We start from the raw sequence: 19,482 nt of genomic DNA, 5'->3' as shown, positions 1-19,482 counted from the left end.
CTGAACTTTTTCTCAAATTGAAATGCTAGCAGATTAAGGAATCCAGCCTTATCCAAGGTCAATTCTGGCTTTTAAAACCCAGACTGTTTTCCTGCTGCCCTTTGGCAGCTTATATGGAGTCACTAGTATCCTCCTATCCCCTCAACCCTGTGGTTTACATACCAGTTTTATCCTGAGATTCTGGAGACTAATATGTGCACCCACAGTGGTCTGACCCTCATTTGCTTCCTTTGCAGGTGCTGCAGGCCCACGACTCTTTACCATACACCAGATTGATGCCTGCACTAACAACCTGCCAAAAGCCCACACTTGGTAAGTTATTTCTGTAGCTTTTTTCCCTCATTCCATGTATGTAGCTGTTAGTTCCAAACAGATGTGACATTTCGTTTGTTGTTCTTATTACTAAATGGACCCTTAAAAGAGTTGCTTATCATTCCTTTTAAGTGAATTAAGATTATCCAGAAATTGATAGGAAAACCCCAAAGCAATAATCTCTACTTGAGAGAAATATAACCTTTTTCTTGTCATTTTCTATGTGACACAAAGAGTAATGTGGCTGTATTAGGGTAAACGAATTAGTATACACTTGCTAGGTCAGTTGAACTGTTTTGAATGAACTGTGTAAAATCTGATTTGCTTAATTACAGCTTCAATCGAATAGACATTCCGCCCTATGAAAGCTATGAAAAGTTATATGAAAAGCTGCTAACAGCCATTGAAGAAACATGTGGATTTGCTGTGGAATGACAACTTCAAGGATTTACCCAGGACTCTATTTATACCCTGACAGCCTCCTTTCAGCAGAGTTTCAAGGAACGCTGACATACAGGAAAATGCACCCCCCTTTTTAAAAAAAATTTTAGGATACTGTGAGGGGAAAGGACAATTCTGAAATTCCTTTTCAAGGAAAAAAAGGTCTTTATGCTTTGCCATGAGGCCACATTCAGCTGCTATTTAAAATTAATACCTTGAACCTAAAGAATGCTGACTTTTCCTACATTTCCAGAGTTAGGCAGTATTCTACACTTAAAGACTACTACTATTTTTATAAAAGGTAATCTATTCAAATCGCTTCACAGATTTCAACTCTATCAAACATCAAGACAACTTCAGCAGTCGGTACAAGTCACATTTCATTTTGGTTGAATACATGATTTTGAACAGCTCCTGTACTTGCTCTTTGTAAAAAAATAAAATAAAATTATTTTGAATTATTCTAACTTTGTAAACAATTGGCTATAAAAGAATCTTTAAAAAGTTAAGCCATTTACATGTTTAATTACATTTTTCTATAGCAAAGCATTATATTTTAAAAGCATTATATGTTTCAACCTAGCCTAAGTGAGTCTTTTTTTATATTTTTCAAGCATGAATTCCATGGAATACAGCTATATAATTTTGGTTGTCAAATTCTTAATGCAACCATTTAGTCTGAACTTAGTAGCTTATTTGCTACAATAAGATGCATTCAGGGGCTCCCTGTTTTTAAGAGACTTTAAAAAAAATCTTAATTTTTTATCTTGAATGAATATGATCGGGTATTTTGCATTTACTTTGCATCTTAAATGGAAATACTGCATTTTTATAGCTACTCAGATCATGTGGATGGGATCGGATTTTCATTCTTTTATTGGGTCAGCTTATCTTTGAGATATATATACTATTTCTGTAAACCAAAGTCTCCTGTGACAAGTGCACCTAACTTATATTACGTTTTAATTATGGTAAGTTTCTATCAAGTAAACCATCCTGAATCTCTGTTTAGCTCCTCATATTTTAATCAGATAAAATTACGAAAAGGAAAAATTTTGCTCTAAAGATTCTTTAGCAAGCTTAGAAAACCCTGCTTTTACCTAAAATGAAGTGGGGTGGTGGGGCAGGGATGTGATTACTAACAAGTGGTTCTGACTCTATCACAGACAATACTTTCCGTCTGAAGAGTGATTTTGGAGGTAAGGGAATCCCAGTTCGCTTGGTGGTGAAGATCAGCATTTGATTTTGAAATATCCATATTTAGCTTTCAAGGTGTGTGGCATGTTGCATGACCCAGAAGGCAACCACAGTTCTGGAGTGAGAGATTGGAAAAATCTGAAATCATGGGTGGATTTTTAAATTCAAATATCAGAAATCTGCACTATTTTTTTTTTTTACATTGTTGTGAAATCAAGAATAGCAATTTTGATGAGATAGCTTTGTTTAAATTTTGCAGCTTAATTATCAAGTGAATAAGCCCCTTGTGTTCTTTGGTTTGGTGGATTGGTTTTCAGTCTGTGTTCTTGGAGCCAAGGGGCTCCTCAGAGGTGCCTCAGAAGTAATGGTTAAGAGAGGAGGGACAAAGAAAGAGGGAGAAGAAACGTAGCTGGTACTTGAGCAGGGGCCTCCAACTCCCCACCCCTCTTTACCCAGAGCAGCTCCGATTTTTCTCTTTTATATACATTGGAATTCCACGTAAGCTTTCATGGGGGCTAGGAGGGGTGGGGGGATGGGTAGAATAAAAGAGGTGGAAAATTTGCTGCTTAAAAAAAGTTGAGAACTACTCCTGTCGTTTCTAAGTATTTAAATTTATTTCATTAAGCCAAATTTGACAGCCATACAAGCTGGTTACAGTCATAACTGTGTAGTGGCGATGTGCTTATGCTGACCTTTTTCTTCCCACTTTGTTTTCCTATTGCATTCTTAGTAGTACCGAAGAACATCTTAAAACATACTGTTAGATCATCAGCAGTTTTCAGCTTTCACGATAGTACCTTATTGGTTGCAGGTCCATCTCTCTCATATATGAAAGCACTAGCGCAGTGTAACTGTGCCTATTATCTTTCAGTAATAGTAAGTACATGATGAACACTTTAGAGAAATCATAACTGACGGATGCAGTAATAATGAAATGCTACTCTCATACTAATGTACAATATAGAGCAGGCAAATACCATCGCTTTTTGAGTGCCTTCTTAATTTTATAATAATGACTTAATAGAGCTTTAAAAGAAATAAATTACCCTCCCTTACAGTCTATGGTATCACCAACATAATTTATAAGAACAGGATGATTTAGGTTTCATTTTCAAAGTTATGTTACCTGATCACTTCCAAATAGGTGCTAAGCAAACAAAACGTGCCAATGTATCATTGAACCTTGGACTTGCACCTCATGTGTAATGTGAATATTTATTTCCACATGTCCCTCTCAGCTGGGTTTTTTCTAATCCTTCCTCTAGTTTTATTTCAGATTTGTGATATCATGTTTCCATACATTGCCTTTCTATCATGAATACTTATGAACAGTGGTTACTTTGTAGAGCTCATATGCAATACAGAGGTGAGTTTTGTTTCTGAGGGTCTTACTTCTTTGGTGTAAAGAGTTTTTAAATAGTGCTGTGTATAGTGTACATTTTGTTTTGCACATAGTTTGTTGCCCTGAATGGGTTTTGTTTTTACCAAGTCTTTTATTTTTTCCTTGTAATTACACTGCAGAGCACAAGTTTCCTTTCTTTTAAATACAAGGTAGTTTGCTTTATTTTACAACACTAAGTCTGCTTGAACTTCGGGTGCATCGAGCTGATTGCATTGATGGGAGTTAAGAGATTGTTCCAGACATCTTTACAGTTTGACAGAGCAGCTCCTTCTGCTTCTGCCTTTAGGCTGCAGCACAGTCAATGGGTGCGTTTGTAGTATTTAATGTACTTGCGTTAGGATGATGATTGTACCAAATGCTGAGTTGTTTTGTTTCTAGATGTAATTAGTTCACTTAATGTAATATTCTTCCTTCTCTCAAACTGACTTTAAAAACAAAGTTTTATCATTTTCATTGTATTTATTACAGAGTGTTTTAGCTTTGATATTCTTTGTATTTTCACTCAGTTGTTACATGAGCTTTATCAATAACATCTGTATAAATGGTTTTTAAGAATTAACTATGTATGTGCCCATGCCGAAGTTGAGCAATAAAATGAATGCTGTTTGCACTGTCACAGCATCAAAGTTTTTAAAGAATATTGAGTTTATAATGAATTGTTTTGAAGAAATTTGATTGGGTCTATGAAGAGTGACAGCATACGAGCCATAAAATGTGAAGTTTAAGATTCATGGGCCTTCCTTAGTTGATGCCTTTGTCACGTGGTAGAGCCTCAGAGGGCTCAGGACCCCCTTTCTGTCTCCAGGTTGAGCAGGGAAGGTGCTTGTTTTCTCCTGCCATGGCACATCCTTAGGTTGGCAGTGGCTCTTGGTGGGCAATGGCCTGTAACAACTGTCACAGGCTCTGGAGGGCAGAGCTATGACTGGGGCCTCATTTGCTACCTTGGTGTTGAGCAGTAGAATCCTCAAAATGAAACGCAGAAGTCAGTTATATTTTTCCAAGAAGCCATGACTTCTTGGGTCATGATTCACAATTCTATAAATATAGTGGATTAAAGTCCAGCTAAATATGTGGGTGGAAAAAGAACTGGATACGATGTTTTTTCATCAAGAATAGTCCATGTAAGTCTCTCCACAGCATAGGCCATACAGAAAGGAATGTCTGGGAGATGCAGTGGAAGCAGTGGTGTATTAAAGTTCCAAAAGTAGGCATGGGGTCCATTTTTTACATCCTTTTGCAATGTATTTTTTTGCTTTGCCTCCCATTGCCAGTTTACAATTGGTTGTGATCTAAAATTTATAAATTTTTAGTACATTAAAGATTTAGTATTATCACCTATAAATTACCCAGAAGTTTGAGCAATATGTGACATTTTTCTGCTCTGTGGTGACCTGAAAGATTTGTCCTTTCATTATAATGAAGGTTAACCTTTGCACCCACTGCATTTATTTGTACTTTATATCCCAAATGCTTATTGTAGTATACGCATAGCAGAACTGCGGTAATTATACAGAAAAAGGGTTAAATCCCTATGTTAATATTCTTAGAAAACTAGACAGATCAGATTTTTTAAAGATATATTTCATTAAAAGGTATGTGCCCTAAATGTGACTTGTTCTTTGTCCACTCAGCAAATATCTGCTGTGCTCCTACTATGTGTCCGGCTCTGTACTAGCTTTAGGGATTAGCTTTAGATGGTTGTTAAAAAACTGAACTTCCAAACTAGTGCTTCTAGCGTATCTCGGTAGACGCTGAAGTGCAAACTGAGGTACTCAGAACTCAGTTTGTGTATAGCAAAGAAGTTGGTCATGACAGGAGCACAGGATTAAATACCTCACCTAAGCAAGGCTTCACATCCCAGACTTGGTTTTTAAAACAGCTGGTTTGTTCCCCCATCCCCCTTTCCCCATGACATCTCAGATCCTAGCATACCTTTTGTGGATATTTGGGCTGGTTTGATCTAGGTTATCAAAATAGTCTGAGCTGTAAACCCCACTTCTCTCTTACAGTGTTTTGTAAGCAAAGGAGGTGGAGAGGCAACTGTAGCAGCCTGTGGGGTGGGTAAGCGATCCATCCAAGATTTTCCTCCTGCTGACTTAAGTGTTTATGAAGTCTTTTGATTTTCAGCCCAGGAAAGTAAAGATGGAGAGCACACCACACTCAACCTTTGAGACCACTCACTCCTCCCAAAGACGATGCTGGCATGGCAAGAAGGTGGAGAACCATCGACACCAGAAGGACAAAGTTTTGCTTTTTAACTGAGGTATGACTGACATACCACATTATATAAGTTTCAGGTATACACCATAATGATTTGATATTTGTGAAATGATCACAATTAGTCTAACATCCATCACCACACAGTCATAAAATTTTCTTTTCCTTGTGATGAGAACTTTTAAGATCTGTCTTAGCAACTTTCAAATATGCAATACATTGTTAGCTGTACTCATCGTGCTGTACATTACATCCCTATGACCTATTTTATAATTGAAAGTTTATACCTTTTGGCCTCCCTTCACCCATTTTGCCCATTCACCATCTCTGACAACCACCAGTCTGTTCTCTGTATCTATGAGCTTGGTTTTGGGGCGTGGGAGGGTTTGTTTTTGTTGTTTTAAATTCCGCATATAAGTGAGATCATATGGTGTTTGTCTTATTTTACTTAGCATAATGCCCTCAAGGTCAATTGTGTTGCAAATGACAAGATTTCCTTTTTTTAAAAAAAAATAGCTGAATATTTCATTGTGTGTACATACACATTTTCTTTATCCATTCATTCATCCGTGGACTTTTAGGTTGTTTCTGTATCTTGGCTATTGTATATAATGCTTCAGTGAACATGGGGGTGCAGACAGCTTTTCCAGTCAGTGTTTCATTTTCTTCAGATAAATACTCAGAAGTGAAATTGCTGAGTCATATGTTAGGTCTGTTTTTAATTTCTTGAGGAACCTCCACAGTGGCTGCACCAATTTATATTCCCACCAACAGTGCACCAGGGGTCCCTTTTCTCTACATATTTGTCAACACTTCTTTTTGGTAACAGCCAGCCAAACGGTTATGAGATGATCTCTCATTGGGATTTTGATATGTGGTTTTGTTTTGCATTTCCCTCATGATTAGTGTTGTTGACCACCTTTTCATGTACCTGTTGACCCTCAGTATATCTTCTTTGGAAAAACATCTATTCGGTTCCTCTGCCCATTTTATAATTAGATTGTTTGCTGTTCAGTTGTATATGTGCTTTATGTATTTTGGATATGAATCCCTTATCAGATGTCTGATTTGCAAATATTTCCCCCCATTCAGTGGTTGCCTTTTCATTTTGTTGATGGTTTGCTTTGCTGTGCAGAAGCTTTTTGGTTTGATGTAGTTCCACTTGTTGATTTTTGCTTTTGGTGTCAAATCCAAAGAGAATCATTGCCAGGACTGATGTCAGTGAGCTTACCACCTTTTTCTTCTAGGAGTTTTATGGTTCCAGGTCTTAAAGTCTTAATCCATTCTGAGTTAATTATTTGTGTACGGTTAAGACAGTGGTCCAGCATCATTCTTTTGCATATGGCTGTTCAGTTTTCCCAACAGTATTTAAGAGACTGTCCTTTCCCTGTTGTATATTCTTGGCTCACTTGTTATTAATTGATTATGTATTTGTGGGTTTATTTTGGGCTCTCTGTTCTGTCCCATTAATTTGTGTCTTTTTGCCAATACCATGCTGTTTTGAGTACTATAGCTTTGTAATATAGTTTGAAACCAGGGAGCCTCATGCCTCCAGCTTTGTTCTTCAGGGGGCAAAGTTTTAAACGCAGTTCAAATTTAATGTTTTTTTTAATATAAGAAACTGGTCACATCAAATTCTGGGTAATGGTTCAAATGGCTTGAAATGCCAGATAAAACATGTTTTCAGCATGTCTGGATTTGGGATCTAATAGATTACTCTGTAAGATTCAGCTTAAACCCCAATTTTGGATTCCTTCTTTATACCATTTCTCTTAATGACATCATCTTCTGTCTGCCCTGCCTGTCTCTTTCTCCCATTGCAGACTCCCCCTAACCGTTTTTCAACATGATGCCTCTTTCCATTGCGAACAAATTTCCCCTACACCCTTAGTTCCCTCACTAAAGGTTCTATTCTCCTGCCTTACCTCAACACAGGTTCTCTTTTCCTTCTTACATTTTATAGGACAGGCAGGTAATTTCTCTAGTGCCCCACCTGATATAGTAATGCATATATACAACTAGACATAGTTTAAAAAAAAAACATAGTTCTCATTACAAGTTAAAAAAAATCTGTGAGGTAACAGATGTTAACTAAACTTGAATCATTTCATGTATACTTATCAAATCATTGATATATAAAACTGTGTAAGTTTATATATCAATTATATCATTAAAACTGGGGGAGGGTGACTCTTCATCACCCTTTCCCCTCATCCCTAGTCTTGCTTTCCAGAAGCTACTATTCCTAAACTTTCTGTTAGCTCTTCTGGTATTTCCGTATTTCTAAATGATATGGTTAATAGCGCACTTCATTAATTTTAGAATCTGGTTTATTTGGGGGGTGGGGTGGGGGATATTTAAAGATTTAGTTCTCACACCAACCACCTCATTCTGTAACACCCCCACCCCCACCCTATACAGTTATAGTTAAGTTATAGTTCTAAATAACTTTTCAAATGCATGACTATGATGTGCTTTTCCTGGGTTCTTCTGGGCAAACTGGATTCACATACAATCCTCTCTCCACTGGTACTTGGATAGCAACATCCCTCCACTTGCTGAGTTAGTTACCACTTCATTTGTTTTCTATTTTTCAAAAATGCATTGGCATCTTTTATTTTTGTTTCCTCTCCTATAAAGAATGACCTTTGCTTGGCAGTCCCATCCCTTTCCTGGTAAATTCCCTCACTTTTTCTTCTTTTTGGTTAGTCCCAGTTAATTAGTTTGGTAAAGAGCTAGCAGAAGAGTCCTCCTAAAACATTAAAAAAAAAAATAAAACAAGTGTAATGATGCCTTTATAACAAATTCAAATAGTATATTAAGCAGAGTGAAAGTTTATATAATCTACCAGAGTCACAACTACTATTACATCTGGGGACTGTTCTTCCAGACCTTTTCTACATTGTATTGACTATACTGCATTATAACCCCACAAGGCTGGCTAGAAGTCCAGTGCGCTATCCATTGTGCCACAGAGCCAGTTATACTGCATTATATATATGATACCCATCCATACCATAGCTTTTTAAAGACTTGCTCATTTTACCCAAGGATATAGTGTATTTTTTTTTTTAATTTATCTTTGGCTGCGTTGGGTCTTCGATGCTGCACATGGGCTTTCTCTAGTTGCGGCGAGCAGGGGCTACTCTTTGTTGCAGTGCACGGGCTTCTCATTGCAGTGGTTTCTCTTGTGGTGGAGCATGGGCTCTAGGTGCACTGGCTTCAGTAGTTGTGGTTCGTGGGCTCTAGAGTGCAGGCTCAGTAGTTGCAGCATACGGGCTTAGTTGCTCTGCAGCATGTGGGATCTTCCTGGACCAGGGATCGAACCCCGAACCTGTGTACCCTGCACTGGCAGGCAGATTCTTAACCACTGTGCCACCAGGGAAGTCCCTAGTGTGTATATCTTTCTATCTAGAAGTTCTTTATCATTTTTCTCTAACATGTTTAGAACTTATGTTGTAGCTCTTGTGCATTTCCCCCATCCTGTCCATTCACCTGCACTGATTGACTTGTCACTATATATATATTGCAGCTATCTGCATGTTTTTCCTTCATGATGCTCCAAATTTGGCCATCTTCCAAGTCTTTAACTCAGGAAGCCCTGCCTGCCTACAGGCCCTACACTGTCAGCTGCCATTCCAAAAGGGCAGCACTTGGGACCACAGCACTGGATACAGCTGCCTACTCTTTTCTGCAGGAATATGCCCTAATGGGAGCCTCTCTTCTCCCTTCCAATCCTTTTCTGGTGCCCTCTGCCATTCTCTGGCTTTGATCAGTAACTCCCCATATGCCCAATTGCTCTGAAGCCTCCCTCCAGCTCCTGGCCTTCACTGAAGCCCTCCTCTCCAGGAAGGACACCACCCTTGAGTGGGTTTTTCTTCTTCCTCATCTGCCCCCATATTAGAAATAGGGTGTACTCTTGCCCACTTCAAGTCCATTATGCCTCCTTCCCACCTGCAATCACTAGTGCTCTTTTGAGCACCAAGGGCCTTACACCTGTCACCCCTCCCAACTGATTGATAGAAGCCATATTGCATAAATTCTCATCTTCTAGCCTCCATGTGAAAAAGCTACACACACTTAACCATCCTATGTTTAAGGTTTAACCCTAAGTAAGTCCCACCTCTAATGACAAGCCCACACTTCAGCTCTTTTCTGATTTCGAGATCTTTTTTTGGGGGTCCTCAGTGCTATTTTTTTTTTTTTTTTTACTGTTTTTGTTCACCTACAGCAATAGGCTTCAGAAGCTGGCTGCTCAGTTGCTTTCGTGCACCTCTTTTAAAGTTTTAGGTCATAAATTCAAAGCAATAAACTTTAAGAAAATTTTTATTTTCAAAGTTAGTTATTTCATAAAAAGTATTAGTATATATATAAGTTATTTAGAAATGATTCTTCTGGGTTAGATTGTTTACCAGGGCAGAGCTAGAATTGAGCCAGTAAAGTCCACACCTAGGAAGTCTGGCCTCATAGGAAGGGATTTTTACTGTACTGAAAGGAAGCCAGATGAAGCCGAGATTTGAAGCGCTCAGCTTCCAATTCCCGGAAGAAAGCATCATCGTCGTTCTGTGTTATCATGTACTGCAGCTGTTGAATTTCCTTCTCCATCTTAGATCTCAGTTCCCTCTTCACCTTATACAACATCTAAAAGAGAATTCATGTCATCCTGCTATTCACAACATTGATCCAGGCCCTCATGTATTTTTATTCCCTCTCCACCTTCCTGCTCATCAAGCTTCTGCAGTAATTTTAATAATTTCTCAGCAGCTCTTACAGAGACCTGAACAGGTAAAGTTAAAATCACAGAATACATGTTTTGAATCGTAGATCGATCTTATTAGTATCCTCTCCATTCCCCTTAAAAAGTGTAGTACAGTTGTTTTCCATTTCTTAAAAATGTAAATAAATGATTTCTATCTTGTTAATGATTACCTGGGCCTGGGATTTCTCTCTGGCTTTGAGCTCTTGACGTTCCTGTGATATGGCTTCTGCCAGCAATGAAAACTGTTTACAGGGAAGAGAAAAAAACCTTGTATTTGTCTGTAGTCTAAATGTAACAATTCTTATGTTCATAGGCTTAAAATCTTCTTTATTTTAATGGAAATAGGGCAATATTCTGTACTGTGGTCAAGCACTAGCTTATTTTACCTTAAATTTCAGTCAGTCCAACCTGTATAGTGACAAGTTCCAAATTAATATGTGGAGGCTTACTTGTTCAGCAGACTAAGCTGATGTCTGACACCGGGCAGTCAGGATTAAGCACGTCAGAATGTAAACTAGCAGCAGTGAACCCACCTGGTCTTTATAGTAGTTCTCCATTGAGTCCAGTTCATTTTGGTGCTGTCTCTTTTGTTCATCTCGCTTTTCTTTGGCATAGTTTCTTAGGTCTCGTAATCTTTGCTTTTGAATTTGTAAACCTTCTTCAAACAGTTTCTTAAATATCTGCCAGTTATTTAGAAAGACAGTCATGGTGAATTTTCATGGAGGAATAAAATTCTGCCCAACTAGAGGTATGTAAAAAATCTATGTGAACTACAATCAGTATAAAGTGACAGCTTTATTGAGATATAATTCACATACTATAAAATTCACCCTTGTAAGATGTATAAATCAGTAGATTTTACTATATTCAGAGTTGTGCAACCATCACCGCTAACTGCAGAACATTTTCTTCACTCCAAAAAGAAACCCCATAACCATTAGCAGCCACTCCCCCTCCCCCTCCCCCTAGCAATCACTACTCCACTTTCTATGCCTACAGATTTACCTATTCTGGACATTTCATATAAATGGTATCATATAGTATGTGGCCTTTTGTATCTCGCTTCTTTCACTTAGCATAGTTTTTCAAGGTTCATCTATATTATAGCAGGAATCACTATGAAATTCTTTTTTTCATTGCCACATAATACTCTACTGTATGGATATACCACACTTTATCAATTCACCAACTGATAGACGTTGTTTCCTCTTCTTGGCTGTTATAAATAGTGCTGCTGTGAACATCTGTGTATAGTTACCTAGGAGTAGAAGTGCTGAATCATATGTTTAACCTTCTGAAGAACTGCCAGACTGTATTCCAAAGTGGTTGCACCATTTTATAACCCCGCCAGCCCTGCATGTGTGTTCCAACTTCTCTACATCCTTGCCAGCACTTTTTTATTTTAGCCATCTTAGTGGGTGAGAGTTTATCTCATTGTGGGTCTGATTTGTATTTCTTAAATGACTAATGGTATTCAGCATCTTTTCCTGTATCCCAAAGATTCTTAACTACTTTCAGAAAAGAACTCTCAAGCAGCCATGTATATAGGAAAAGAACCCTAGAGTAGAAACAAACACTGCATGTACACAGCTGAGGGCCATGTGGTTATCATCTGACTAGGCCACAGGTACACAAACTGTTCAAAGGATTCGGATATGCTCACTTGTCCTCCACTGACTGATCAAGAATTCTTACTAAAGTACAGTCATGCATTCATCAGCCGGCAGTATTGCCTTAGTGTCAAATTACTTAACCTCTCAAAGCCTTAGTAGTATCCTCTAGAAATGAGGATAATAGTATGACCCACTTCAGAGTATTGAGTCCCGTTAAGTATAATTACCTTAATGTTTTACTCTAGAGATGAAATTTATTGCTAGTTTGGAATCCCAAGCTAGATTAGGATGAGATAGCAAATACCTTGTGGAAAGATCTCACAGTATATCTGTCCTACATTATTTTCCTGGTTTTGAGTGGAATCCGAGGTCATCTAATCACACCTTGAATTCCTGTCTCTTACAACATGCTCCCAGACCCCTAGAGCAGGTGTCCTGCAGAAGTACCGACACTTGGGACATCAGAGGGAATTAAGACCTCACATTAAGGTAAGGACAGCAGAGATATACAGATGAAGAGGCACATGAAAAGATGCTCAACTTCACTAATTATTAGAGAAATGCAAATCAAAACTACAATGAGGTATCACCTCACACCAGTCAGAATGGCCATCACTAAAAAGTCTACAAATAAATGCTGGAGAGGGTGTGGTGAAAAGGGAACCCTCCTACACTGTTGGTGGGAATGTAAGTTGGTGCAGCCACTATGGAAAACGGTATGGAGGTTCCTCAGAATTATCATATCCAGCAATTGCACTCCCAAGCATATATCTGGACAAAACTAATTTGAAAAGATACATGAACCCCCTGTGTTCACTGCAGCACTATTCACAATAGCCAAGACATGGACACAACCTAAATGTCCATCAACAGAGGAATGGATAAAGATGTGGTATTTATATACAATGGAATATTACTCAGCCATAAAAAAGAACAAAATAATGCCATTTGCAGCAACATGGATGCAATTAGTGATTACCATACTAAGTGAAGTCAGAAAGACAAATACCATAAGATACCACTTATCTGTGGAATCTAAAATATGACACAAATGAACCTATCTACCAAACGGAAACAGACTCACAGACATAGAGAACAGACTGGTGGCTGCCAAGGGAGAGAGGGTTGAGGGGAGGGGGTTGGGGGAAGGATGGAGTGGGACATTGGGGTTAGCAGATGCAAGCTTCTATATATAGGATGGATAAACAACAAGGTCCTACTGTATAGCACAGAAAACTATATTCAGTATCTTACGATAAACCATAATGGAAAAGAATATATAAAAAATAGTGTGTATATATATGTATAATATATATACATGTATATATATGTATAATATATTATATTCATATATATATGAATCACTGCTATATAGCAGTAATTAACACAACATTGTAAACCAACAACAATTAAAAAAAAAAGACAAGGGCAGTAGAGACAGAGTAGACTGGGATGCACTATGGGGGTAATAAAATGAGGTGTGGGCAAGTCTGAACTCTAGCCAGCATTTTGGACTTGCATTTGAATTTTGGATTCACACTGGGACAAGAGTCACAAAGAAGGTGGTCCTAAAAGGTTACAGACAAAATTTACCTTCTTAACTGGATTGGACATAAAAGCAATATTTACCATTTCTTCCCGGGTCCTCATTCTCATCATTTTTGAATGCAACTGAACTCTATAATCATCATAATATTTTCGGGCACGAACAGTCTGCTGCCGATTTTCTTTTATCTTTGATTGGGTCAACTTCTGCCTGTGAATGCGGTCCTTGAAGTCTTGCTAAGAAAGGGAAGGGGAAAAAGAGTTAAGGACAAGAGGAAGACAGACTCCAGTGTTCTCATCTGTCCCACTCCCCAACACGATGTCTTCAGGCCGGGTTTGGAGGGCCAGTAGCCTGCTAGCTGGGCATAGAGTGTGAAAGCCTGTCTGTCCCCAGAAATCCTTTAGTCTTTAGTAGGTTCATCACGTCAGTCAAAAGAGCTGCCCCACAGTCCCGTGGTTAGGACTCCACGCTCCCACTGCAGGGGGTGCGGGTTCAATCCCTGGTCAGGGAACTAAGATCCCATATGCTGCGCAGCCAAAAAGAAAAACAAAACAAAAAACACACAGAAGAGCTGCCCCAATAAGCCCCCAAGGCTGCAGAGAGCAGCAACAATCCTCATGGACTGAGAATCTCATCTCCCCATTTCACCAGGGAGTCATCTAAGCCATACCCAGATGCCTGCTTAAAAGAAGTAGAAAACTGGCACCCTCAAAGATGTTCAAGCAGAGCTTGAGTTAACAGAAGTAACTATATCAAAACTAAGGAACTTAGGTGATATCTTAGCAAAGTAGTGAGGGTGAAATGAAGTCATGTACACAAAGCCTTCAACTAGGTGTCCAGACACTTGTTTTCTTTTCCCCACACCAGAGTCTCACATGCAGTTCCTGATGGCTTCCCCTTCTTTCTCTGAAACTGCTTAGAATTACAGTTCTCATTGTTATCTCTAGACTCAAGTTTCTTCCTCTCGCTTATTGTCTTTGATCTCTGTCCTCCCCCTTCATGATACTCAGAGGATAATGTTGTACTATGTACGATTCTCAGTCCAAATTATAATGGAGGCATAGACAACCTCAGCTTTCTATTTGGGACCTGAGAAAGAAAGGAGAGGACAAAAAACACTAAGTTATAACCACCTGGTACCTCGAAGAGGCTTGGAGGTAGAGACAAACCTGGATTAAAATCTCAACCTTGCCCTTGCTGATTATGGTGGGACCCAGGGCAAGTTAACATCTCAAAGCTTCAGGTTTTCCATTTCATAGAAAACGTTTCTATTATGTTACTATAAAGACTAAATGAAACTGTGTATATAAAGTATCTAGCACCTTACCCTCTCATCAATTTTGGTTAAAGACCTAAATGCTTCCACAGGTAAGTGTAAGAGGTATGAGTCAGTGGGGATATTGCCCAGCTGGTACAAATAAAAGTAATTAATATAACTTACCAGTCTCTTGTTATGTTCATATTCTTTCTTGATAAGCACAGTAAGGAGGTCGTGCCTTCTCAAGGCTTCTTCTATCTTTAAGTGGGATACAAGGAAACAAGGTTAATAATTCTATTCACTAGATTATCAAGGATAAGCTCTGCCCCTTTTTGGTTTACACTCCTATGCTTGATTGACAGTTATCTTACTTCATCCTGGAGTTTCTTCTTTGATCGATTTTCTCTATATGCATCTTTTTTGAGCTGTTCAACCTGTGCAATTTGCTGTTTCCACATTTTGCTTAGTGTTTGACCAGAAACATAGAGAAATGGAAACTGCTCCAGCATCAGGGGCAGGAGACTGTGTTCATTCACTTTCACTGCAAGGTAAAAAAAAAAAAAAAAAAAAAGATGCTCTTAATCTGAGAAACTCACTGACAGCTTTTAAGAAGAAATCTCATCCCACCTTCCTGCGAGATCAAAGCTTATCTAAGTGATGTGGTTCTGAGCCTGAAAAGAACAATTCTAAAAGTGTGTTATTACTTTTGCATTCCTTCTCTGATTGGGATAGCCAATTACTAGTAAGGATGAAAATAACCTCAACATTTCTGACTGATGACATGCTGGTTTTGTGAAGTCCATCCTAACTGCTCAGCTGATTCAGTGCCTGGGGTGGATGCTGTGTGTGTGGTCAAACTGCCTCCCAGGAGGGCTGAGGAGTGTTAGTCTCTGTCTGATGGGATGTAGTTAGAAGGCCAGTGGTCTTTGAAACTGTACCCTGGCACCAACTGTCAATGTAACAGGAGCTGGACAGGCCCTCTGCTTGCTTTGGAGCACCCCTTTGGTTCTACCAACTTCCCAGAAACAAAAGACAACCAGCATGAGTGAGCAGAGTGAAGCTAAAGCTGGAACAGCTGGTCATAGCCATCACATTCCTTTGGTGCCAATATATTGGTATATATTTAAGAGTTTTAGAGAGGGCTTCCCTGGTGGCACAGTGGTTGAGAGTCCGCCTGCCGATGCAGGGGACACAGGTTCATGCCCCGGTCCGGGAGGATCCCACATGCCGCGGAGCGGCTGGGCCCGTGAGTCATGGCCACTGAGCCTGCGCGTCCGGAGCCTGTGCTCCACAACGGGAGAGGCCACAACAGTGAGAGGCCCGCGTACCGCAAAAAAAAAAGTGTTTTAGAGAAATGCCTCATTAAGAGTTTTATCTCTCTTTACAGAAATCTAGCATATGGCAGTGAGAGAAGAGGGAACTTTCTCCAGCTGACTGGTAGATGCTGGTTCTCAGTGCTGTGTCCTTGGCATGTAGCACACACTTTCAAAGGATGCCAGTTTTCCATAAAGTACAATTTTGTGGTTCTTACTTGGAACTGCTTTATTTGGCTTTGGCAAGCCACCTCTTGGACCTGGAGTTGTGGTTTTTCTAGAGTAAATCTTCCAGGGCTGACTATGTTTTGGAGTTCCTTTATGAACAGTTTCTCTGTATATTTTTTCCTTAGGAGCAGATATAAAACAGAATAGAAATAAGAAGTCTAATAACTTTCATACATCATCTCAAATATTACATAGGGACAAAAATAGCTAACATAATCCCCAGCCAAACCACCTTACTTCAAATTTCTACAGTCTGGGGATTTCCCTGGTGGCACAGTGGTTACGAATCTGCCTGCCAACGCAGGGGACATGGGTTCGAGCCCCGGTCCAGGAAGATCCCACATGCCGCAGAGCAACTAAGCCCGTGCGCCACAACTACTGAGCCTGTGCTGTAGAGCTGTGAGCCACAACTACTGAGCCCGTGTGCCACAGCTACTGAAGCCCATGCACCTACAGCCCGTGCTCCACAACAAGAGAAGTCCCACACCACAATGAAGACCCAACACAGCCAAAAATAAATAAATTAATTTAAAAAAAATTTCTACAGTCTGGTTATTTACCTACTCTAAGTTAAATGCCTCTTTAGTTTCTGGCATCCTTTGGAATTTGAAAAAGCACTGAATCTTTTTCAAGTTTCATAGTTGCCATAGCCCCACACCCTAAATACAACTACTAATGATGTTCTGATGTACTTGCTTCTTTTGACAACCTTTTAAACGTAGATTAAAAAAGTTCTTAAATGATGTTTACTTTTAACCACACTGTATGCTATATTCTGTTTTGTTTATGAACATTTTAGCATAAGCATTTTCTCCATGCTTTCATTTAGCTTCTGTAACTATTCTTTTGAAAGGCAACGAAACTTATGCTTTGGGTGTCTTCCAACCAGGCATGGAGCAACTGGGATTTCCTGTCTTCTTTTACTCTCCCTCTTTAACTTGTCAGCCTAGGCTATCTTTTAAAGCCTTGGTGAACTGATAAGCAATAGAAGCCCTTAAAAACTGATGGAAGTTTTAGGCAGGAGGGAAAAATACTAGTTTTGGGTACCATGTCTTGCCACATTTTAGCAACTTGCCTACCTATGAATAAAAGAAAATCCCACATCATGAAATGAAATTCTGCTTTTTTCTAAGGGGCTAATAATGATTAAGGCCCTGTTGATTTTTTTCCTTTTAAGAAGATCATCTCTGTACTTTCCACTGATCTGATCAAATGGCATTTATTACAGTAGAGACTTTTACCCACTGTTTCCTCCTTGTCATTTATTCCTAGAGGTCCAATATTCTCTTGAACTTTATTTCTTCTTAGTTCCTTTTCAAATGCTTCAGTTATTGCCTACAGGGGAAAAGGCCATATGATATTATAGTTATTAAAAACATACAAATGAAAATGAAGGGAAAAAATCAATCTAAGATTCTGCCATTCCATTCACTTTTTTAAAGTTCCTTTCAGGCTATATATTATCATTAAATATACATTATTTAACAGATATGTAATTGGGACATAAAACACTTTACATATTTTTTGTGTTCTCACAGTTCCTGTAACTATTTTGATACACACTTGAGTGGAAGTTACATGTTTGAGTTGAAGTTACATGTTATTTTAAGACATCTAAATTAGTTTGTTTTCACCATTATAAAACATACTGTAGCAAACAACTTAAGTGTTCTAAATTTATGCTACATTTCAAAATCCCTATTCCACAGTAGAAAGTCTTCCTTAGTAATCATACATTCTCCTGTTGAACCCTAACTTGGGCATTTTCATCCTATCTGTAATTCAAATAGCCAGTTACATTTAATCCACCTCAAATTCTCTTCATTTCTAAAGCTCTCTCTGAAAATGCCTGTCTACACTGATATACTTTCTTAACCCACTAGAGTACTGACTAAGCTGTATCTAATAAGGTTAGTTTTTTTAGAGTTTCATGAGTACAAGTTTTATGTTCCCTAATGGGGGACGTAAAAGCTATGTCACATAATTTTGTCATCCACTCAGCTCAAGAATATTAAATGCATTTTAAGCCTTGAGTCAACAGCACGTTCACTGTAGCATTTGGCTACAGTGCCCAATGGCGGTCAAGTGATGGGATATACCTTTGCTTGAAATCGGCGGATATCTGTTTCTTTTGGCTTTCGCTGCCTTTTTCTCTCCATATGGAACTGTTTGTTTTTGTTAATTGGAGATGGAGAAAGTGAATGAGATCTGGAGGGTGGCTTTCTATGCATGGCAAGTCCTACAACACAAGAGAGACATGTACCATCAATTTCTGACAGTCAGAAATGTTAAGTGGGCACCAAACAGTTGACTGTTACCAAATCCAAAGAGACTATGGATGTGCTAAATGTACTCTCTCCTATAACTAATTTCTGTTTGTTATGTTTAATCACACCAAGCAAACGGACTAATGCACATAATGTGTACTCAAAATGTCTCAAAGAAGTACTAAGGTTCTATATTCAATTTTGGGTTGAAAATGGTGCAACATGTGGAATGCCTGCTGCACACTCGTGGTGGTGGAGAAAAAGCCATCTGAGCTGTATGTCTGCTATTCTTTTACCTATCTAGGTCCTGAGGAGGGGGCTGTAAGTACATATACACATCCTTATAAAGCAGAATGCTTATACGCAAAGGTTACTGTAGCTTAGCAGTTTTAAGCAGTCCTGTTCTTCCCTACTTAGCCATCTAGCCCTCCTAATTCCATACTGCCTAAGAGATCTAATGAATTACTTCCCTCCACAAACCTTTTTATGTTCCACCATTTATAAATATGCTCAGGAATCTGCTAATTGTGAGGAGGGGGACTCCATGCCTTTTTGGAAAAGCAAATAATTCAATATAGCTCTAAGGTCAAGGAAATTTATTTGATACCCTTCTAAATAAATTTTCCCAGAAAATTAAGATGTCCCTGAGCTTTTTTCTCTTCACTCTCTTTTAATTCAAATCTTTCAAATTAATTTAAAACTTAAAGATGTTAAGTTAACCTGACTTGCACGATCTATTTTAAATGATGTTTTAATAACACTTTTATTATGTCCACAATGTATTCTTCTTTAGAAACTGAAGAGCCAATAAAAATAACATTTTAACTTATAATGTGTTTTTAAGATGGGATACAATGTACATGTCACGGAAACATGTAGGTTACTGGATGACGGTTCCTAGAGATTACCTGAGTCAAATTTAAGGGAAG

At 38.7% G+C, this 19,482-nt stretch overlaps 2 protein-coding genes across 8 annotated transcripts in view; one reads left to right on the top strand and one right to left on the bottom strand.

The window, feature by feature from the left end:
* The window catches only part of CEP95 (centrosomal protein 95), a 74,959-nt gene that overhangs the window by 5,539 nt on the left and 49,938 nt on the right, over nt 1-19,482 (bottom strand). For 5 of the 7 annotated variants that reach the window (XM_022589179.3, XM_022589174.3, XM_022589175.3 and 2 more), the window contains 9 exons: nt 18,386-18,525; nt 17,532-17,621; nt 16,277-16,406; nt 15,117-15,286; nt 14,929-15,003; nt 13,571-13,723; nt 10,862-11,008; nt 10,499-10,570; nt 9,878-10,210 (listed from right to left, as the gene is read on the bottom strand). In XM_022589179.3, the coding sequence (XP_022444887.1) occupies nt 10,034-10,210; nt 10,499-10,570; nt 10,862-11,008; nt 13,571-13,723; nt 14,929-15,003; nt 15,117-15,286; nt 16,277-16,406; nt 17,532-17,621; nt 18,386-18,525 (1,154 nt within the window). In that variant the 3' untranslated portion in view covers nt 9,878-10,033. Of the gene's footprint in view, nt 1-9,877; nt 10,211-10,498; nt 10,571-10,861; nt 11,009-13,570; nt 13,724-14,928; nt 15,004-15,116; nt 15,287-16,276; nt 16,407-17,527; nt 17,622-18,385; nt 18,526-19,482 lie in introns of those variants that run through there. The other 2 variants (XM_022589177.3, XM_022589180.3) reach the window with 2 other exon arrangements.
* SMURF2 (SMAD specific E3 ubiquitin protein ligase 2) overlaps nt 1-19,482 on the top strand; it is a 153,393-nt gene that overhangs the window by 114,380 nt on the left and 19,531 nt on the right. The window contains exons 18-19 of the mRNA XM_022589184.2: nt 237-312; nt 648-19,482. The exon at nt 648-19,482 is cut by the window's right edge and continues 19,531 nt beyond it. Coding sequence (XP_022444892.1) covers nt 237-312; nt 648-747 — 176 coding nt within the window. The 3' untranslated portion in view covers nt 748-19,482. The remainder of the gene's footprint in view (nt 1-236; nt 313-647) is intronic.

The sequence above is a fragment of the Delphinapterus leucas genome, chromosome 19 (genome assembly GCF_059928025.1).
Source record: "Delphinapterus leucas isolate spDelLeu-1000000601 "Yukka" chromosome 19, BTC_Dleu_Yukka2, whole genome shotgun sequence".
In the NCBI taxonomy this organism is placed as follows: domain Eukaryota; kingdom Metazoa; phylum Chordata; class Mammalia; order Artiodactyla; family Monodontidae; genus Delphinapterus; species Delphinapterus leucas.
Note: the sequence above shows the minus strand (reverse complement) of the source record. Positions and strands in the feature narration are given on the sequence as shown.